Source organism: Megascapheus bottae, chromosome 10 (assembly GCF_031878675.1).
Source record: "Megascapheus bottae isolate mThoBot1 chromosome 10, mThoBot2.hap1, whole genome shotgun sequence".
Classification (NCBI taxonomy): Eukaryota; Metazoa; Chordata; class Mammalia; order Rodentia; family Geomyidae; genus Megascapheus; species Megascapheus bottae.
The window spans coordinates 50,189,779-50,213,269 of NC_143518.1; the positions used below are offsets into that span (position 1 = coordinate 50,189,779).

The 23,491-nt window shown below is 39.8% G+C and overlaps 1 protein-coding gene and 1 pseudogene across 1 annotated transcript in view; one reads left to right on the plus strand and one right to left on the minus strand.

Annotated features, from left to right (window-relative positions):
- Positions 1-8,217, plus strand: part of LOC150058413 (kinetochore-associated protein NSL1 homolog) — a 20,051-nt gene extending 11,834 nt beyond the window's left edge. The window contains exons 5-6 of the mRNA XM_090341220.1: positions 4,789-4,856; positions 7,896-8,217. Of these exons, the coding sequence (XP_090197346.1) occupies positions 4,789-4,856; positions 7,896-8,174 (347 nt within the window). The 3' untranslated portion in view covers positions 8,175-8,217. The remainder of the gene's footprint in view (positions 1-4,788; positions 4,857-7,895) is intronic.
- A 9,181-nt stretch (positions 8,218-17,398) lies between these two features.
- LOC150058414 (alpha-ketoglutarate dehydrogenase component 4 pseudogene) lies at positions 17,399-23,481 on the minus strand (annotated as a pseudogene).
- Between the last annotated feature and the right edge of the window lie 10 nt (positions 23,482-23,491).

Consider the following 23,491-nt stretch of genomic DNA (forward strand, 5'->3'; position numbering starts at 1 on the left):
GGTCAGTTAAGGTGAGAAGGGTAAAAAATGTGATGGAAAGTGCTGTAAGAGACCACTGAAGGTGATGGTCACATGCTTATGAAAATGGCTACAAAGCAGGTGGCTGCAGTAGATCTTAAAGGTTCTCCAGAAAATAAAAAGGGATTGTTTCCATTTTTCCTAGCAATGCTTTTTCCCAGTCGTGATTCTATTCATGACTCTAGTACCTCTTTGGAAATCAGTAGAAGCTATGTATCCTATGTTATACATGCTTGCTTGCCTACATTCATAAAATCCATTGGAAGTAGAAAGGAATCACTGTTCATGTATTTTTGCTGAATTTCTGAATTTGTGCAGGCTTTGGAAGTTCATGTTGCCTAGTTTAGTCAGTGCAGTGAGCTGAAAGCAAAACTAGGCTGATTACTCAAGCTTTCATTTCCACTTTTTCCTTCCCTTGTGTTTTAGAAAGCAAGTGACTAGGGAAGGCAGTGTTCTCAAGAGTCTTTAACTTCCACATTTTTAAAGGCAAACTTAAAAAATATCTGCAGCAATCTACTAATTAATTAGCATTCAGCCAATAATATATAATTCTCATTTGTTTTTAATCTTTTGTAATCTTATTAGTATAAATAGTTACTTATATATTGTCTTTTTAAAAAAGTTCTTGAAACTAACTGAAGAGATTTTTTTCCCCTTTGTTCTCCACTAAACATGTGATGGCAGGATCTATATTGTTTATACAGTAGACTTAATGATATTTCCAGTTCTCTATTGACCTACAAGCCCAGGACTTGCAATTTCTTTTTTTCCTAATACTACTGTGTTGTCCAAGCCACTGCTCCAACATTTGCAGGTAGCCACCCACTTCAGGTTACTCTGAAGGCTTATTTAATCTGCAATGTAACTGAGATACCAAGTATTTTATGATGTAAATATGAAGAATATCACATGTCATGCTTACTCTGGATTCCAGCAGATATGAGTTGTAATGTTTGTCAGCTATAGATTCAGTGTTTATCTTTTGTTTATAATAGGAGGCTGAGCTTGTGTTCATACTAGTAATCATAGCTACTCAGGAGGCTAAGATATAAGAATCATGGTTTGAAGCCAACCCAGGCAGAAAAGTTCCGGAGACTCATCTCCAGTTAACCACACATGCACACGTACACACAAAACACGCCGGAAGTAGAGTTATGGCTCAAACGGTAGAGGGCTAGCCATGAGCAAAAAAGCTAAGGGATAGCACCCAGGCCCTTAATTCAAGCCCCAGGACTCTCCCCCCTCCCCCCAAAAAAAGGAGGCTTGTCTTAAAGGGTTACAGAGTTGCTAAAAATTATGTGAGATTGGCTGTGAATGTGTTATAATCCCAACTATCATAAGAGTAGGTTATGGTTATCAGTGAACAAGTACAGAAAGTGCCTGCTCATGGTATCTTTACTCCTCTCTGCTGAACTCTTGCCTTTTATAGCCAAGTTTTTCAAAGAACTTCATCTCTACTCCAACAGCCAAAATTTTAATATTTCATGTTCTTATAAAAAATAAATAAATTTGATAGGGAAAGGGGGAAAACCAAGACGGATGGGGGGTGTGGGGGGGGGAGGGAAATGGGTACCAAGACATGTGAAAGGGTATCAATGTATGTGAATTAATGCACCTTCTATCTGGCAAATATGTAACCCTTTTACTAATTACAATAAAAAATAAAAAATAAATAAAATAAAAAAAATAAATAAATCCGGGGCCAGTAGTGTAGCCTAGTGGTAGAGTGCTTGCCTAGCATATACAAAGCCCTGGGTTCAATTCCTTGGAACCACATACACAGAAAAAGCCAGAAGTGGTGCTGTGGCTCAAGTGGCAGAGTGCTAGCCTTGTATAAAAAGTGTTCAAGGACAGTGCCCACACCCTGAGTTCAAGCCCAGGACTAGAGGGGGGAAAAAAATCAAATATTCAGTACTTAGATTATTATGACCATGGAAAAAAATTTTTCCAGTCCTCGGGTTTGAACTTGGCCTGGGCACTGTCCTTGAGTTTTCTCAAGGCTAACCCTCTACCACCTGAGCCACAGCACCATTTCTGGCTTTTTCTGTGTATGTGGTACTGGGGAAATTGAACCCAGGGCTTCATGCATGCTAGACAGGCTCTCTCTACCACTAGGCCACATTCCTGGCCCCATGTAATGCTTTTCCAATAGTCAGATTTTATTTTCTTTCCTGAGCAGCTTCCTTTCCCTTTCTGGAATGATTGTTTTATTTTTCTGTTTACCTTTAGTCTTTTGGTTCTTTGTTAGTGGTTATTTCCCAAACATTTCACCAGATTTCAGTGTGATAAACACTTCACATTATCCATCAAACCCATATTTAGACCCTTTCCTTTTTCTTGGAGATAATCCTCTGGGAACATTCGTCTTCTATTTCAGTCTGGGCTGCCTGTAAAGCTTTCATCCTGTCTGCTCCTTTCATCATTATTCTGGGAATTTCCTTTACTTCTCTCCTGGTTTAGGCCATGTTTCCTGGTTCCTGTTTTCTTGATTTATTCCCTTGTTTTGATATAGCACTTCCTCTGCCAACCTCCTAAGCCCTTCTCTTTCTCCAGCCCATCTGGCACTAACTACTCCTATAATTCTCTTATGCTCTGATTTTCCTTTCCTTCCATTCCCTCATCTCACTTTGCACCTTTTAATTCTCACTATCATGACCCTCAGGACACCTGCCTGTAGAGTCATAAACTGTTCAGTTCTAAGATCAGAGAATAAGGTACTCATTGGAGTTGATAGTGCCCCCTAGTGGCCCTTTTGAGAAAGTTGAAGGACATCTTTAAATATTTATTTATTTATTTATTTATTTATTTATTTATTTTGCCAGTCCTGGACATTGAACTCAGAGCCTGAGCACTGTCCTTGGACTTTCTCAAGGCCAGAGCTTTACCACTTGATCCACAGCACTATGTTTGGCTTCTTTCTATGTATGCGGTACCAAGGAGTAGAATACAGGTCTTTGTGCATGCTAGGGAAGCACTTTACCACTAGGTCAAACTCTTGGCCCCTTGAAAGACATTTTTTGGGTAGGGAAGTTATAGCTGGTATTTTTTGTTCATAGATCAGGAACACTTAAATGTCTTGTATGTCTGGTGCAGTTTTAGAATGTCCCCCCAGGCATTCAGTTGGGAAAAATCTGTTTATAATTATCTAATTCTAGGCTCTTAATTCCATTTTACAAACAAGCCCAAAATAGCCTCTGCACTTTTTACGTTATCATTACTTGAACAACAGTTGGAAAACAGTTATTGTTCATCAATATGAGTTTAAAGACCAAAGGAAAAAAAAGAAATATGAAGCATTTTATATTAGTCATTGATAGCACATAGCCTAAGAATCTTAGACAAACCAGTGAATATAGTTATCAGCGCTATTAATAAAAACATTAAGCAACTGGATGCCAGTGGCTCACATCTGCAGCCCTGACTACTCAGGAGACTGAAGTCCAGAGAATCATGGTTCAAAATCTGGGCAAAGGGGCCGGGAGTTTGGCCTAGTGGTTAAAGTGCTTGCCTAGCATGCATGAAGACCCGGGTTTGATTCCTCGGTACCACATACATAGAAAAAAGCCGGAAGTGGTGCTGAGGCTCAAGTGGTAGAGCTCTAGCCTTGAGAAAAGTCCAAGGACAGTGCTCAGGCCCTGAGCTCAAGCCCAGGACTGGCAAAAAAAAAAAAAAAAAAAAAAAATCTGGGCAAAAAAAAGTGGAGGGAGATGCATCTCAGGTGGGGGAGTGTCAGCCTGTCAAGTGTGAGGCCCTGGCTTCAAATCCCAATATTGCAGAAGCATAAAAATAAATAAGACTAAAAGCAAATCCCACTGATGAGAGAAGCAATCTCTCATCAGTGGGATTTGCTTTGTATAGAGTGTGGTGCATTCTATGTTCAAAATGCTTTTCTTCTATAAAATTCATAGTAATTAAGTAGTACCTTGTATTTATTTTAAAATATGATGAGGCCAGACACAGTGGCTGATGCCTGTAATCACAGGCAAATGGGAGGTAGAGATCAGGAGAATTATGGTTTCAGACCAGCCCAGGAAAAACATGAGTAAAACTTTATCTCAATAGAAAAGCTGAATGTATTGGTGCATGGCTGTAATACTAGCTATATGGGAGGTATAGGTAGGATCAAAGACTGGCCCTGGATAAAAAAACAAAACCTAGTGGAGTGGTAGGAAAACCAAACTGGAATAAAAAAGGGTTAGGAGCATGGATTAGCAGTAGAGTACCTGCCTGTATAAACATGAGGCCCTGAGTTCAAACACGTTATCCCCCAACAATTTCTGCCACCCCCGCCTCCCCACCCCCCACCCCCGCCTAAGAAAAAGCCCCATAAAACTAAGGTGAGCTGGGTGCAGTGGCTTAAGCTTATAATCCTAACTACTCAGGAGGCTTGAGATCTGAGGATCGAGGTTCAAAGCCAGCCAGGGCACTAAAAGTCCATGAGACTCATCTCTAATTAACCACTAGAAAAACGGGGAAGTGGTGCTGTGGCTCAAGAGGCAGGGAGGTAGCCTTGAACTGAAGAGTCAGGGACAACACCCAGTCCAGTCTAGGAGTAGGATGGTAGCCCTGAGCTAAAGAGCTCAGGAACAGCGCCCTAGCCCAGAGTTCAAGACCAAAAAAAAAAAGCTAAGGTGAATAACCCTGAAAGATTGCTTGTGTCCAGGTAGCATGTAAATAAATGCCTTTTATAAATTGGCTATTGGATTAAAAGAAAAGAAAAGAAAGAAGAAAGAAAACACCTAAAAATACTGTTTGATGGTTTCCTTGCAGATTCCCGTGTGGAAAATTTGAAATGCAGAGGAGAAAGCATAGCCAAGGAGATCAGTGGAGTCATGAAGGTAAAAGCTGTGTGCTAAAGTATAAAATGATAAACTGTGGTTCAATACCTGCCTTTAATAGCCAAGTGTTTCTGTGACAATGACAGGAACTTAGGGGTCTTTTAAATAGATCATTTGTGAGTTTATTGAGCAACAGCAACATTCAGAGTGCCATTTACCACCTACTTATGCGCCAGGCAGTTCACCTTTTATTTTTACAAAGTTGGTTGTTGGCCAGATGCAGTGGTTCATGCCTGTAATCCTAGCTACTCAGGAGGCTGAGATCTGAGGATTTAAGTTCAAAGCCAACTCAGCACTGAAGCCCATAAGACCCTTGTCTCCAGTTAACCACTAGAAAACCGGAAGGGGGGCTATGGCTCAAGGGGTAGGGAAGTAGCCTTGAGCTGAAAAGCTCAGAGATAATGCCCAGGCCCAGGGGTAAGGTGATAGCCTTGAGCTTTGAGCTGAAGAATTCAGGGACAGCGCCCAGGTCCAGAGTCCAATCCCCACAAACAACCAAAAGAAAAAAAGTTGGTTGTTATTTTGAGTTCTTTAGTGTTAGCAGTCGATCAAATAATTATTTATTTATTTATTTTGCTAGTCTCAGTGCTTGAACTCAGGGCCTGAGCACTGTCCTTGGGTTTTCTCTTTTTTGTGTGTGTGTTGGACATGGGGCATGAACTCTGGGCCTGAACTCTTGGCTCAAGGCTACCACCCTACCCCTTGAGCCACAGCACCCCTTCTCCTTGTGCTTTCTCAAGGCTAGAGCTCTACCACTAGAGCCACAGCACTGCTTCCAGCTTTTTCTATGTATGTGTGGTACCAAGGAATCGAACTTAGGTCTTCATGACTGCTAGGCAAGCACTCTATCACTAGGCCAAACTCCTGGACCATCAATCAGTTTTAGGTAATCACAGTGACATTTATTGAACCTTGGTGTGAATCAGGCACCATCCACCTACTTCACATGTAGTTCTTTATCTATTCCTTACACTCACCTTGTGAGAGAGACTGTTACCCCATTATATAGATGAAGAAGCAGAGGTGACAGCTAGGTTCAAAGGCCTGGGTATCATACCTATATTCTGTGTTCCTTCTGCTTAGAAGACATACTTCGGCATCTGGGGAAGCCTCCTATTGTTGCAGTAAAGTTGTTTAGATTTTGACATTTAGTTTACAGAAGCAAGAAAACATTGGGGTTTCTAGTGTAAATTCCTACTGGCGTTAATTTTTGATAACATTCTTTTTTTTTTTTTTTTTTTTTGCCAGTCCTGGGCTTGGGCTCAGGGCCTGAGCACTGTCCTTGGACTTTCTCAAGGCTAGCACTCTACCACTTGAGCCTCAGCACCACTTCTGGCGTTTTGCTATGTATGTGGTACCGAGGAATCGAACCTGGGTCTTCGTGCATGCTAGGCAAGCACTTTAACCACTAGGCCAAACTCCCAGCCCCTGATAACATTCTTTTGTGGTTGTTTTCTGAAGATTGTCCATTACACCACTCACCACACTTTTGATTGAGAATTGGGAAACTATAGTGGGCCAGGCTAAAATTCACCCCTTGCCCCTGTTCTTGTAAATATAACTGCACTGGAATACAACATGTCCATTCATTTACTTGGCATCTGTTGTTTCTGACACGCTACAGCAGCACAGTTAGGTTCTTGTGGTTTGGTTGTTTTATTATTAATATTGTTATTAAATATTAACACTGATTTTTACATATTTCAAATGTCATGTTTAACAAACAGATTTTTTTTTTTTTTTTTTTTTTTTGCCACTCGTGGGCTTGAGCTCAGGGCCTGAGCACTGTCCTTGGACTTTCTCAAGGCTAGAGCTCTATCACTTGAGCCTCAGCACCATTTCTGGCTTTTTTCTCTGTATGTGGTACCGAGGAATCGAATCTGGGTCTTCGTGCATGCTAGGCAAGCACGCTACCACTAGGCCAAACTCCCGGCCCATTATTATTATTTTTAAGACAAAGTCTCACTGTGTTGCCCAGGCTGACCTTAAACTTGTGTCCTCTTGCCTCAGCCTTTCATATAACAGTGCTGACATGCTTGTGTTGTTTTGGGAATAGGGTTTGAACTTGAGAGCTCATCCTTGCCAGGCAGGCACTCTGCCACTTGAGGCATGTCTCCAACATTTTTGTTTTTTGGGTTTTTTTTTTTTGTTTCTTTGCTTTTTTATTAGTCTTTATATAAGGTCTCATGGTTTCCCCCAGCATCAGTCTCAGACTATGATACTCCTACCTTCAGCCCCCTGCTAGCTGATGTACAGACATGAGCCACCAGATCTAGCTTATCTCTTATGATGTGTCTCACTATCTTTCTGTTTGGGCTGGCGGTGGACTGTGATCTTTCTGATCTTAGCCTCCTGAATAGCTGAGAACATTCCTAGTTATTGTAGGAAAAGAATGTCTTTCTGGTTTTACCTTATAGTTAAAAAAAATCCTCACACTAATATATAAAGTTGAATATTTATAACCTACAAAAGCTAGGATTTGAGAATTGTAATATTTGTCAGGTGTGGTGTCTCATACCTGTAATCGTAGCTACTCAGGAGGCTGAGATCTGAAGATCCTGGTTCAAAGCCAGCCCCAGCACAAAAGGAGCTGAGACTCTTATCTCCAATTAACCTCTAAAAAATGGGAAGTGGGACTTGACTCAAGGGGTACGGTGTTAGTCTTGAGCTGAAGAGCTCAGGGACAGCACCCAGGCCCAGAGTTCAAGCCCCACGACCGACAAAAAAAAAAAAAAAAAAGACTTGTAGTATTGGGGCCAGGAGTTTGGCCTAGTGTTAGAGTGCTTGTCTGGCATGCACAAAGACCCAGATTCGATTCCTTGGTAACCACATATACAGAAAACGCCGGAAGTGGTACTGTGGCTCATGTGGTAGAGCACTAGCCTTGAGAAAGCCCACGGACAATGCCCAGGAGTGACAAGAAAGAAAGAGAAAGAAAGAAAAGAAAGAAAGAAAGAGAAAATAAATTGTGCCCATCTCTGCATTTAAGCTAGCCTGAGATTAAATGTTAGATTTATTTGTTTGTTTGTTTGTTTGTAGGCCTTACCTGCACTAATTGAACAAGCAGATGGGTTTTCCCAAGTCTTAAAGATGCAGCCTGTTATTCAGCTCCAAAGGATCCACCAGGAAGTCTTCTCCAGTTGTCACAGGAAGCCAGATGCCAAGCTTGAGAGCCTTCTATCACAAGTAGAAACCACACCAACAGAGACTGATTCCAGGAGAACCTCTAATGTGGTACTTAAAAGAAAACAAGCTCAAGACTGCCCACAAAGAAAACAGTATCCACTAAGGCCTAAGAGAATTAATCTTGATACGTGACCATTGGTTGTGGCAGATGAAAATAGATGCTATCAACATCTAATTGCAGCCTGTCACTTGGAATGAATTCATTTAACAGAACAACCAATTCATTTATATAGATACATTAACTGCTATTCTGGACACGACACATATTTTATTTCAATATTTCATCCATAGTATTGCCACAAGGCCCCTTAGTGGACATAAATAGTATACACTTACTATCCTAAAATACTATCCAGCCTAGGCTGTCTTAACCTCTTGTGGAATTTCATGAGCCGCGTGTTCTGTTGGGTTTCCTTGGTGTCCATCTTTCTTTAAGGCTATAGTCTGCATGGTGGTTCTCTAAGTGCTGAAAACAAACATCAGTGCCATATAAGTGCAATTTGACTCCCTAATGAGCAAGTGACAATACTGGCTTTCTCTTTGTTCTAGGATCACCTAATCTGTATTCCTGAAATTAATTTTAGAACTTGGTTTTAAGAAGACTATAGTTTGTGCAAGAATTATTATTTTTTTTATTAAAGAGTTTATTAACATTGATTTTTACATCATATTTCAAATGACATGTTTAACAAGTGTTCAAGAAGAGAATCTATATACACTGGCACTTAGTTTTTAGAACATAATCAAAATTAGGCTAAGGTTTTTATATCATAGATACATATTAATTTATGAAATAAAACATTATGTCTTTAGAGTCATAGGTTTTTATGTCTATGTAGTTATGTTTTTATTTCCAATACCATGTCCATAGCTTTGGGTATGCAGTTATCGAGTCCTTGCCCTTGTACTCTTTGGATCTAATAGCCACATATTAAGGATACCATGCTCCTTCTGTTCCTTTGGTCTTGACTTGTCTCACTCAACATGATTCGCTCTAGATTCATCCACTTCCCTGCAAATGCCATTATTTTATCTTGTCTGTTGGCTATGTAGAATTCCATTGTATATATTGTATCCATTGCATATATGTCCATTCATCTGCAGTAGGGCATCTGGACAAGAATTATTTTTTAAAAATTGGCATATAGCCATGTATTTTACCCACATTTGTCCATAGACATTTTAATATGACTTGGAAAAAATAATTTCCTTTTAGAATTCCTCATTTACTTCTAAATAGATCTTTTAAGTGCAAAGTGTGTGTGTAGGGGTGTGTGTGCGCATGTATGTATCGATATACTAGCAAATTGCCATTTTTCAGCAAATACAATTATCCTGAACTATTGCATACTTGAGATTTATCTGTCATATATACCATTATTAGTAGCAAGTCTGAGAAACCTTATTTTGTACTGTACTTGTAACATTTAACTGTAGTTGTTGTTGTTGTTGTTTTTTAAGCTTCTGTATATATCTTACATGCTACAATGTGGACAGGGCATTTAACGTGCTCTTTGTTTCCCCTGTGGTGTCTGATGCCTCCCCCATCTTGAGAAGCATGCACTAGTCATGGCCGTCATGCTGTCTTGCTCACTAGGCCTTCATCATCACAGTCAGGTCTGTCTCTGTAAAGAAGATTCCATCCTACATACAGCCACTTCATTCCATTCTAGCATTCTGTTTGAGGTTACAATTTGAGATCTGTGAACTTGTGTATGTCAGCATGGATGTTTCTAATTTAAATAATGTATGAGGACTGGTTGTCTTAGGTATTTTTTAAATTATATTTTTATTACCTTTAAGTAGTTGTACAAATGAGTTAGCATTCAAATCAGTTTATGAATATAGTACATCTTGATTGATGTCATGCTTTTCATCATTCTCTCTCATCGTCTTAGGCACTCTTCCCCCACCCCCCCGCCCCCGACAGTCTTAGGACTTGAACTCACAGCCTGGGTACTGTTCCTGAGGTTATCTGCTCAAAGCTTGTGCTCTATCACTTTAAACTAGAGTGCCACTTCTGGTTTTCTTGTGGTTAATTGGAGGTAAGAGTTTCATGGGGACTTTTCGGTCCAGCCTGCCTTTGTCCTCAGAGCATAGCCTCCTGAGTAAATAGGATTACAGGTACAACCCACTGGTGCCCACCCTTACAGTGATTTGGGGGCTAAAAAAGGGTTAATATTCTTACAGTGCTCATTCATAATCTTTTAAATTATGTGAACTTACTTTACTTTGAAAGTTTTCAAGTCAGAAAATTGCTGATGCCATTAGATTACATAAAGCAATTACATTATTATTACATAAAGAATATAAAGGGAATACTGAAAATAAAATCTTGATTTCTCTGTTGGAAAAGGAAGGGTGGAGTGGACAGAGTTAAAATTCTCTTTCAAGGCCAGATACTTGTGGCTAACACCTGTAATCTCAACTACTGAGACTTTAGATTTCAGAATTCAATTCAAAGCCAGTCTAGTTGGGAAAGTCCATGATACTCTTACCTTCAATTAGCTACCAAAAAGCCGGGAGTTTAGCTGTTACTCAAGTGGTAAGTACTAGCCTTGAGCAGAAAACTCAGAGATAGCACCCAGGCCCTAACTTCAAGCTCCTGGACTGGCACCAAAAATCAAAATGAAGAATGAAGAAATAGAAATGATACAAGAAACAACCCCAGAACTGAGGGGTGCCAGTGCTGTGGTCTGGAGTGTGCTGTGTCTGCCAGAACCTATATGGAAATACCTGGTCCTGACATAACAGCATGGACAGCTAAAGAGGTCATTTGGTCACGGGGGCCCGACCATGTAGGGTTGAAGGTAGTTCTTGCAGAGAAGAGCAGAGCAGGTCAACTTCCTATGCTTGCACTCTTGCTTCCTCTCTTGTCATGCCATTTCTTTGTACAAATCCATTTGCTCTTCTGCTTTTCCACCATGTATGGATAAAATTGGCTCAGCAGAAGTTGAGCAAATACCAGTGCCATGCTCTTGGCCTTCAAGAAGTGAGAGCTAAATATGCCTCTTCATGATAAAGTCCCCTGCCTCGGAATTTTATGGTGCCACACTTAGGTTTCCAGATGGAAAAGACCCAGGAATAGTCATTGCATGAAACAAACAAAAAACTCCCACCGAGGGCCAGGAGTTTGGCCTAGTGGTTAAAGTGTTTGCCTAGCATGCATGAAGACCCGGGTTTGATTCCTTGGTACCACATATAGAAAAAAGCCGGAAGTGGTGCTGAGGCTCAAGTGGTAGAGCTCTAGCCTTGAGAAAGTCCAAGGACAGTGCTCAGGCCCTGAGCTCAAGCCCAGGACTGGCAAAAAAAAAAAAAAAAAAAAAAAACCACCGAGACTTGATGAGAAATGCTAGAATAGCAAGGATAAAGAGAAATTCCTAGCCAGGCGCAGGCGCTGGTGCTCATGGTTGTAATAATCCTACCTACCCAAGAGGCTGAGATCTGAGGATCACAGCAGCCTCCACAGAAAAATCCATGCTTATCTCCAATTAACCACCAGAAAACCGGAAGTGTTACTGTGGTTCAAAGTGATAGGCTAGCCTTGAGAAAAAAAGAGCTTGGGGACAGTGCCCAGGTGCTTAGTTCAAGCCCTACAATGGATGAGAAAGGGAGAGAGGTTCCTAAAACTTCCACTAAGGGAAGAGCTCATAAAAGGAGGAGAGTTTAAATGGCATAGAAATACTAAACAATTGTAGAATGTAGAAGCAATGTAATCTTGAAGTTCTCAGCAGGAAAGAGTTGTAGCATACTTCATCTAGTCAAGTGAATAATCAAATGTGAGACTAGCCAAAAACTGTTCTCAGATATGAAAAATCTCAAAAGGAGAAAAGCAGCTTTGTGGTTCAAAGGATTAACAAAATGTTCACTGTGGGATCTGGGAAACACACCCCAAGAGAGAGCAGCACTGTTAAGAGACAGGATACTGCTCAGCTGATGTGGACAGCAGTCTAGCGAGATGATGTTAAAGGAAGAACATATAAGACTCCAAATTAGATTGTTTTCAGAAGGAGAAGATTCAGTTGCCAACATAAAGCGATATAGTGCTAACCATCAGGAAGTCAGCATAAAGGAATTATTTTAGAATATTACTCATGTTCAAGGAAATGAAAGAATCAGGCAATTGTTCAGCAAACCCAGAAAATTAAATCATAGTTACAAGTTGGTTCCTTGGTAAATAATATTTATATTGACATACTAATAACAAAACTGAGTCTTGATGAAGAATTGGGACAGTTAAGACTGTCAGGCTGAGAGGTTAGGGGGGAACACTCGGCACAGCCCAGGCACTGAACAACTGGACTGATTTTGGGGTCAGGCTGGAGTAAGTTTCTGGAAGCCCCTGTGGCTGCTGGGTCCTGAGCTAACCAGATGTCTGGACATAGAGCAGCCAGTAGGGAAAAGGAGGTGGGGGGAGACAGGGACACCGAGTACATTTCTATTTCAATATTCAGTATATAGTGGAAACACATTTCAGGACTTAAGCCATTCGAACGCTTGTTCCAGGGTGACCAGTAGACCTGGAATGGGAATGGGTTGGGACTGAGATGCTCACTACTACTAGAAGCCAGTACACAATTTCTCAAAATTGTTCCAATACAACACAAAGAATGCATATTACTCAGAAGATACCAGAATAAAGAGTGAAAAGTGTTAGATCTAGATGAACTTAATTGGGTTTTTTGGTATTGTCATAAGTCTTATAGGTTGGATTTTCAAAATTATGTGAAAGTATGTATATAACTAAATTTGGCTTTTGTGTGTGGGCTGCTCCTGGGGCTTGAACTTGGGCCTAAGCTGTGCTCAAGGTCCATCTACCATTTGAGCCACAGCTCTAACTCTGCTTCTGGCTTTTGAGTGATTAGAGATGAGATAAGTATATCACAGGCTTTCCTACCCAGGCTTTCTTGGAACTATGATCCTTAGATCTCAGCCTCCAGAGTAGCTAGGATTACAGGCAGGAGTCACTTATATTTGGCTTTTAAATGATTCTAAAACTATCATAAGGCAAATGAATTATCTTCCACATTATCTCCCACTCATCACTGAGATAAATTCTCTTCAGAGGCTACCAGGATTTCAGTTATATTGTCACAGTGTATTTCAGAGAAGATTTGTGTTCTGGATTTTTGTGGAGAATTTTAGTTTTACTTTCTATGAGGGTTTTTGTTTCTCCCTACTATTTGTTTTGCAAATAGTCTCAGTGTCGAGCCTCTGTGTACAAAAATGAAGGGGAAAATTCTTTCAAGAGAACTACTAAAGCATTCTTGGGGGTTTTATATGCAAGGGTTTGGGGCTATTAATGTTCTATCTGTGTGAAGCTTCAGGCCTGGAGACTGCTGTTACCCATTGCTGTCTCTGTGTAGTCTTCATTAATATAATAATGGATGTTGGTTGCATACATGCATGCATGCATGAATGATTTCATATTTCCAAATATGCCTTGTGGCATTCCTGTTCATTATTTATTTGAGCTTATTGAAAGGATTAGAAGAGAGGGAAACTTACCAAAGATTAAGGGCAAATCCTGGGGAAATTGCCTAAAGTAGATTTCTCCTGGCTCCTAGCTAGAGCTAAATCTAGTCCCTATGTCTATCCATGTGGGACATCAGAACAGAGGGTTTGTGGTCACATTCTCAGCTCTATCTCTGTGGTCCTCGCAGGTGTATTTTTCTGGTTCTCTTTTCCTTTGGCTCTTTCCCTTAACTTATGAATGACCTGGGGTAGGAAACCCAACTACCCAACTCAGAGGTCAGATTGGACTAAAACCCGCTACTATCTCAAAAAAAAGGAAAAGGAAGGAAGGGAGAGAGGGAGGGAAGGAAGGAGGTAGGGAAGGGGGGAGGGAGGGAGGGAGGGAGAACGAGAGAGAGAGAGCGCGCGAGAGAGAATACAGGGAAGAAGGCAGGGGCAAAGGAGAAAAAAACAGAAAACAACTGGCCTGCTCCAGCTGTTTCTGTGCCAGAAAGGATCAGGCATCTGTATTAGTGCCTGGACTCCCTCACTCAGAACAGTCTCCACATTCTGTCCACCAGGCTTAACTCCCACCATTTCCCCCTGTTTCCCCCCTGTGTACCTGCCAGGGCCTTCACCCTCAGGACCTCCAAAATCTCAGAAACAATTTTCTCTAACAAATTCCTATCTCCTTATAAATCTGAATTGATAATTTCCCCTAACAAATCCTATCTCCTTATAAATCTGAATTGAAAAGATTATTTAAATAATGCTACAGTATTAGATTTGTTCCAGCAACACAAAGTCATCCTGCATTCTATTCTAGGTAGTTTAAGATAAAAGATTATGAAAAAGAAAGGAAGAAATTAAAAACCATAGCTATTAAGTACAGCAAAAGGCCACTAACAGTGTGAGTCATAGAATTATTTAAAGCAACATACATGTCATGCATGTTTATTATATAAGTATTTTTATAAAGAACATATAAATGCATGCATATGTGTTTTGCCTATGTTTGTTTATTTGTTTACTTATTTATAAATTGGATTTCATTTCATTTGCCAGGCCAGGCTGGTCAAAATTACCAATAGGTAGGCCAGTATCATCTCTGAGTAAATAAATGTAGACAAAGACAGTAAGCACCTTGCCACCTTCCTAGCTGTCTGCAGACCATATTGAATAAGACAAGGCTTTGGGGGCTCTGGCTCTTCTCCATGGTTCAAGACCTGGTCCCCTCTCATCATTATATAAGAGTCACCCAGTTGGGTTTTGACACTTACCAACATACACTGACAAACATTTCTGCATTTCCCAGGAGTTCATGAATACCTAATAGTTAGGGCAATAGCAGCATTTAATAAAAGTACTGAAAACAGTTGAGGTAAATTATTTTAATAATGTTAGTGATGTGCTTTTGTTGTTTACTTCTTAGGAAATATCGATCCATTTGGGCCACTAACAGCGCTCAGGATAATGATTACAAGGAATTCTGAATTTGTCACCTGTGGATCAATTAAGGTTTCAAAGCAAATTCCAGACAACTGAGTCATAGACTGCTTAGGAGAAGTATGTGTCACACATTTCAGTCGTTGTCCTTTCACTTGGGTGACATTAAATTATCTTCTGGTAGACGACTGCTAGAAATTGCATCCATTTTCCAATCTTACATAGGATCTCTTTGAGGAGAATATTTTAAATTAAATCTCTGTGCATTTCCCTTATTAAACCTTGTTCCACTTGACCCTGAGAGAACCAATACTGCCCCTCAGTAACTCAGAAACAGAGCCTGGGCCCCGCCTGGAACTAAGTGTGTGGAATCGCTGTTTTCTCTTCCACGTGGCCTCTTCAGCCAAGTAGCTGGATTCCACCCACGAGCGATCTCACAACTTCAAAAGCAAAAATTGCCAGCCCTTTTTGTCTAAGATTAGAGTTGGCACATCAATGCCACCGCTTTATTTATTAAGGCACATCTCAGGCACCTTTGACACAGGAAAGGATTAGATAAGGAGCTGTGCAGGTCACAGACACTTAGAGGAATGGTTCATTGCAGCCACTGAATTCTTGGCGCATCACTTTGTTGGGGCCTGGCCTCCATCTCTGAGGCCTGATTCTGGCTCAGCGGCAATTAAAGGGCTTTGTCCAGGCATTCACTCCTTGCATACTTCTCTTAAGGCATCTCTGTGTACGTGACTCGATTGAACCCCCCGGAGCTTCTCGGGTCTCACAGCAGCTCAGGTATCCCGTGCTTTCCTGCACCTGTCCCGCCCAGTACCTGAAAGCCCCACCCAGACCCTTAGTGGTAGCACAGTGGCCCTCTTCCTATTGGCTAGCTTCCCAGTTCCCACCTTCTCCTACCACAACTGTGTATAACTAATTGTCTGACGCAATAAAGAGAGCATGAGAGATCAGCAGATCAGATCAGCAGAGATCAGCAGAGATCTGATGTGCTTTCATGGTTAACACTGCTTCTGACTCAGCGTGGTTTTTTCTTCCCCGGTACTTGGGGGAGGGATGGGTCATCGATACTTACCATCTCGCTCGGCTCCCGGGGGGACTACAGGCTGGCCCTGTGTCCCTCCCCATCCCGTGTTGTTGCCCCAGAGAGAAGCAACACACTTCAGTCCAGAAACTTTTGATGGGACTACACCCCCAGCACCTAACACAGTGCACAGCTCCTTTTGGGCTCTCAGTAACTATTTGTTGAATGAACAAAAATGAAGCATCTGGCTAAGGCTGTGCAAACATGCTACAGCCCCATAAGGATTGCAGAAGTCCGGGTTTTAAAGAGCAATCAGAGCAACTATTTGCAAAATCAGGCCGATTTGCTAACCTCTAATTGTTACTCTGATGTGTTGGTCCTTCATCAAGTTAGCTACCGTGTTACCTCTTATAAGGCATCAACTACCAACTATATTTATTTCCTTTTCAATTATCTTTTCCAAACACAGAGTAAGTAAGCTAATAAACAAATTGCAGAATTTGCATTCTATAAAAAAAGAAAAGAGGTACAGTATATAGATGACAAAGAGTGGGTAGTGAACTTCTTGTTTTATAAAGAATGGGGTCTTGGGCACTTCCTGCCAAAATTTGTAGTCCTCAGGACTGTGTGCATTTCAAGCCTCTGCTGAGTAGGAGTGCTCACAAGACTGTCTCTGGCCGCTGTCACACTGAGTGGAATCCTTTCACCTCTGCTTTCCAGGTCTATAGAAGCGAACTGGAGGTATAAGTTGTTATGGGGCTATTTCAGGTTCCCAGATATCAGGGTGCATAAATGCCCCACCTCATTGCCACCACATTAAAAGTGGCTTTCTTGGAAAGAATCAAGACTACTTGAAAATTAACATGGAGTGGCTCCAACTCTAGAGCTACCAAGCTCCGTAAAAGCAGCCCCTAAGGAACCTACGTTCTTTGACATCCCCAGGGGATATCTAAGGAATGCATTTGCCAAGGAACACATTTCTAAGGGTCCCTCACACCCATGTGAGATGAGTGTGAGAAATAGCTGGGGGACAAGCTGCATCTCTTCCCACGCAGCCCTGGGCACTTGATCCACCACCACTGAGTAACCAGCAAATTCCTGGAACTGCCTTGATGGTGGCTTTTACGAGGAGCCACACTCTTGAGCCATTCAGCCAGTAAGGCTTAGGAAAGTCTTTGGCAAGTGCAGAATCCCAGTGGAAAGGAAACTCTGTAAGTCTTCAGATCCAGCTCTCTGCTTTCAGGGAGCTAAGGATCCAATAACCAAATAAACTAGTTAGAAAATGTAGGTTTTCCTTCTGGTCATTTCTCCTCAAGGGATAAAGTAATTTGACAGTGAGATTGAAATGCCAAGGAGAGACCCTTGGTTGATTCATCCAGGGAAGCAAAAGATAAGATTAGTGATTCAGTTCTGTGGAAGGATCTTAGGCAGAGGTGAGAAACTGCTGCCCTTCTGTTTCTAAGGGGAGAATAAGAGGAAATGGGTTTGAAGAACAGCATGTGGAACCAAAAATAAACATGAAGAACTGCCACCATCAGCATTAAGTCCTAGAAAAGGCAGCTCAGAGTCTCCAGAAACAAAACAAAAACTACAGACTCGTATAAATACAAACCAAAATAACATCTCCAGCTAGCTCTCCAAAACCTTTTTATATTACCAATAATTGTCTCTGGGTAAAGGGATTAGGAATGGTAAACAGCATACTTTAACAATTTATTAATTGGAGATACCATTATTTGTTATTACCAAGGAGAGTTATGGATATTTTTGTAGCTTTTAATTTTCTATACTAAATGCCTCTCTTTTCTGTGGTACTGGGGTTTCAACTCAAGACTTAGCTCTACTTAGGCAGACATTCTACCACTTGAGCCACTAGCCCTTTTCTGCTTCAGTTATTTTCCCAGTAGGGTTTCATATTTTGCCTGGTTGACTGGGATGGCAATTCTACATGCGCTTTCTTTGTAGCTGGAAAGATATGCATATACTGTCAAACCCAACTTTTATTGGTTGAGATGAAAGTTTCACTAACTTTTTATTTGAGATGATTTTAACTGGTATTCTTCAGATTTTCTATTTCGCAGTGGCTAGAATAAGTACTTATAGAATACCCAATAGGTGAATGTAATCATTTGAAGTACCTGTGGGAGCCAAAATAGGGTCCAAAGAACAAATCTCAGTAAAGTTAAGAAGAATGAAAATCATAGTAATAACATCCCAGACAAGAGTGGAATCAAACTAAGAATTAATAACAGAAATAAAAAGAAAACCTCCACACATTTATATTAAGCACTTTTCTAAACAATCCATGTGACAAAGAGAAAGTCCCCAGGGAAATTTAAAAGTCAAGTAAATCTTGTACTGAATGGAAGTGAAAATACAACATACTGAAATATGAAAGATTTAGTTAAAGCAGTGCCAAGAGAAAAATTCATAGCTGTAATACATATCTCTAAATATTCACCTCAAAAACTAGGACTAAGGCTGGGTATATGGCGCAAGTGCCTGACAAGCATGAGATCAAGAATAAAAACAATAATGCACCTTCTATCTGGCAAATATCATGTAACCCTTTTACTAATTACAATAAAATAAAAAAATAAAAAATAAAAAATAAAAAAATAAAAAAAGAATAAAAACAAAAAGGAAAATGTAAAATAAGCCATTCCATTAAAAACTACCATGTCTTGTGTAATATGAAATTGATAAATATTGAACTTCATAGTTTTAAAAATTCTTCAAATAAAACATTTACCCCATATTGTTTCTACCAAATATTTAAAAAAGAATTAATTAATGTGGCCTATTAAAGCATCTATAAAAATGAATCTCTTCTAGAGAATAGAAGTAACACTTCTCAATTCACTTTATGGAGGTAGTAATATTCTAATATCAAAAGTAAAACAGATTAGCACAGTAAAGGAAGTATACGCCAACAGTCTTTATGAAAATAGATGCAAAACTTCAAGAAATATCAGAAAAGATAATTCATATTTCATACAAAAGTATAAATCATGACTAAACAATTTATTTTAAGAATTCAAGGCTGGCTTAATACTGAAAGTCCACCAGTGTAATCCATCATATTAATAAATGAAAAAAGAAAAACATCACGCATAAAAGCACTTGATAAAAATCTAACAATGTTTCATCATAAAAAGTTCCCATAAAGGTAGGAATAGAGGGACCAGGAGTTTGGCCTAGTGGTAGAGAGCTTGACTAGCATGCATGAAGCCCTGGTTCGATTCCTTGGTACCACATACACAGAAAAATGCTGGAAGCGGTGCTGTGGCTTAAGTAGTAGAGCTTTAGCCTTGAGAAAGCCTGAGGACAGTGCCTAGGCCCTGAGTCCAAGCCCCAAGACTGGCAAAAAAAAAGAAAAGAAAAGAAATTTTCAGCTCCATTAAGTGCCCAGGGCCAATAAGGTGATATGTAACTATTGACCAAAACATTACCAGTTTGTGATTATCTGTTTAATGAAATTCCTATTAAAACCCCAACAAGGTTTTGTTTGTAGACACATTTTTTGTTCTAAAATTTATATGGAGAGTCAAAGGAATTAGAAAGATCTTTCAAAATCTTAACAAAGAGAAAAATGGAAGAAGTCAGGCTATTCTACATGAATACATGATATGGCTACAGTAATCAAGGCTATAGTACTGGATTTATGGGCTCGTACTGAGTATGAGGCTCATAATGAGTAGAACAAAAAACCTGACTCACCTAATTTTCCACAGTGGTACAAAAGCAGTTCAGTGAAAGAAATATAGCCTTTAAAAACAGTGCTCGAGATCTGAGAGCATGGCTTAAGTGATAGAACACCTGCTAGCAAGTCTAAAGCCCTGAGTTCAAACCCAAGTACTGCCCAAAAAACGTGGCTTGAGCAATTATTCATCTATTAGTCAAAGAAATGAACATCAAGCTACATATCACATCTTACTGAGAAGTGATTTATCATGGACCACACATCTAAATATAAATAACTGGAGACAATCTTTAGGACATAGGGCTAGCCAAGTATATGATTCATAAAAGGATAAATTTCAAACTGGACTCAATAAAAATTTTAAAACTTGCTCTGTGAAATAATTAAAAGGATGAAAAGATAAGATATAAAATATGAGAAAACAACCACAAACCATATATATGACATAGCATCTACAATATATAGGGAACTCTTAAAAATCAGCAAACCAAGAAAAACACTCATTATAAAATGTGCAAGCCATAAAGATAATGTCATGAGTTGGGCAAGGTGATACATATACATATAATCTCAATACTTGGTAGACTGAGGCAGGAAGATCTCAACATGGAAACCAGACTGAGCTACATAATGAAATCTTGTTTTCAAGAAAAAGGAAGAAACATCACAGAAGAGCATGTATCAATCGCAAGGATGAAAAACTATTCAGCATGATTAGCTATTAGGGAAATGCAAAATTAAAACTTAAGACAATGTTTACACAAAATCCAAATAAGAATGTACCAGTTTTATTTGGAGTAGTTGAGAACTGCAAAACAAACCAGATGTGTTTAATAATAATTAAACAAACTTTGCCGCAGACAACTCTACAGCACACTACTCAGCAACACTAAGGAACACACTACCAATATAAGCAACAATTTGGATGAGTCTTTATTGAATTAACTGGATGCAAAAGAGCCAGTCTTAGATACTATATGACTACATTTGTATTTATCATTCTTGTGTGGGAGGAAATGCTGAAATTTGAACTCAGGGCCTCCCACTCTCCCTTGTTTTTTTTGTTAAAGGCTAGTGTTCTCTCTTAACACTTGAGCTATGCCTCCAATTATGGCTTTTTTTTAAACTAGCTAATTGGAGATAAGAGGAGACTACCGCCAGGACTGAACCCACAAGCCTCAGGTCCCAGTCTCTTGAGTAGCTAAGATGACAGGCTTAAGCCACTAGCATCTAGTTTATATGTAGTATTCTTAGATGACAAGATTAGTGAAATGGAGAACAGACATGTGCTTGCTAGGGAAAAGAAGAAGAAGACCTCACACACGTTCCAGGCGGGTTGGAGTGTTCAGTAGGATAGTTTGGCAAAATGAATACCAGAAAGCTGAAACTTGTCTTCTTTTTTTGGCCAGTCCTGGCCCCTGAACTCAGGGCCTGAACACTGTCCTTCCACTTGAGCCACAGCACCACTTCCAGCTTTTTTCTGTATATGTGGTACAGAGGAATTGAACCCAGGTCTTCGTGCATGCTAGGCAAGCACTCTACCACTAGGCCAAACACTTGGCCCTGAAACTTGTCTTGTCTGAGGAGGAGTTAGGGGAGGGGGCAGATGAATGGAGAGAAGAATTATGGGGAGAATATAACATAATACTCATACATCCATGAAAATGGACAGAGGTAACTAGAGGAGATCAGTGGAAATGAGGAGAATGATGGAAGGGGTGACGCTTATCAAGATGCATTGCACACTTAAATTGACATGAAACCCCTTTATACAACATTTTAAAATAATGAAAATTTGATTTTCTTTTAAATCAAGGAAAGGAACCCTGAAGTCTCTGAAGAACAGACCACCAGCAAAAGAACTGTTACTTTTCCATTCTTTCCAGATTGTGCCTCTCAAGTATTGCCAGAGCCCCTTATTAATCAACCAGGGTGACATTATTCAAAAGAAATGCACTCTTTATTTGACTTATGTAACTTTATTCCTCAGTCCATCAACCTTATAATAACAATTTAAAACACAGAACAAAAAAGTAATGATCAGCCAGGTCCCGCTAACCAGAACTGTTTAGTAGTTATGCAGGTATTTTGCTTGCTGCCTCAGTTCTTCCTCTATTCTAACCTAAAGCTCAGTGTTCCCCAAATGTGGGCCGAAGTACTTACCTTGCCCCATCCCACAGAGTACACATGCTAAATGACAGGTCTCCGTCTCTGCTCATCACTTCCACTCATCTCTTTATTTGGTATATGAAGTGGTTGGAAAGGGGATGTGGGACCTTGGCCTTGGACCTAGAACTCTGGTTCTAATTAGCTAATGGGATTTTCATATGCTCTGCACAGACCTATCAATTTCCAGATCATTTGGCAATGTAGAATGTCTGAGATGACAGCTTGGCGTGTCAAGCCTAGTGTGTAAGTTTGGAAAACTCTGTATGAATCCTGATTCCTTCCAGTGATCCCTTCCCTTCACTGTCTGCACTGTCTTCTTCTTCCTCTTACTATTATAATTACTAATTATTGATTTTTTTTTTGTCTGTTGTGGGGCTTGAACTCAGGGCCTGGGCACTGTCCCTGAGCTTTTTTGCTCTAGGCTACCACTATATCACTTTGAACCACAGTGCCACTTCTGGTTTTCTGGTAGTTAACTGGAAATAAGAATCTCATAGACTTTAATGCCCAGGCTGGTTTTGAACTGCAATCCTCGGATCTCAGTCTTCTGAGTAGGTAGGATTACAGATGTGTACCACCAGCACCCAGCACTTATAATATTCTTAAGTGAAAGAGTGGGCTAATGTATATTTATATGCATATAATTTACTTTATATGTATATAATTTAAATTCTATTTATATTTATATGCATATAAACACCATATTCTTCCTTAGAAAAAAATGTAGGAAATAAATAAATTCTAAAATCTTAGTACTTATCTCTGTGTGAGTGGCTGAATGTTGAATCTTTTTTTTCTGTGTGTTTTTCCACAAGATGTGGATGTCATTATCACATGTGACCAAGAATCAAAAACGCTAAAGGATAAAAAATTAGCTAGCTCACAAGTAGTTGCTAACTACCATTCAAAACATCACTGAAAACTGAATGAGGCTGGAATTAGAAAAGCAATGTTCTTATTCTTAAAATAAAACCAACAAATTATCAATTTAAAAAGCTGACTAACCTCTCCCCCATATGAGGAAATCAAGAAAAATATTGTTGTTATTAGCTTCCTGATATAGTTTTATAAATGTTTCCCTTTATACTTTCTAGGCACTTCTTAACATTTAAAAACGTATACTTTAATAAATATAAAATACATAAACAATTTGGTAATCTTGTGGAAATGCTGACCAAGATATATAAAGACAAGATACAAGAATCCAGCTATATTTTCTATATTTCATTTTCTCAGGATATTGATCAAGGTTGTTTAATATACAATATTTTGTACTTGTCATTTTACAAGTCCTTTCCTGTGAAGATAATTCTTTGATAATAAACCGCCAGCTCCATGGTTGTTCTGGCCCTCCAGGTTGGATAAATCCCATTTCTTCTTGAGGTCTCGTTTCTGTCTCTGTTTCTGAGGTAATGTTTTTAATATTGCTAGAGTGTCTGGAGGGCTCTGATGCCTCAGATCTGGTGATTTACTTCCCTTAGCATGCGGGGAGACCAAAGAGTGAGGTAGGAGCACTGTCTACCCCAAAGCTTCCGATGCACTGAGTTTAGGATTGTGCCTTCTGTTAGGAAATCTTATTCATGGAGTATGTGGCTTGGCTGAACCATCCCGCTGGTGGATGCCATCTTGCTGCTCACCAAGACT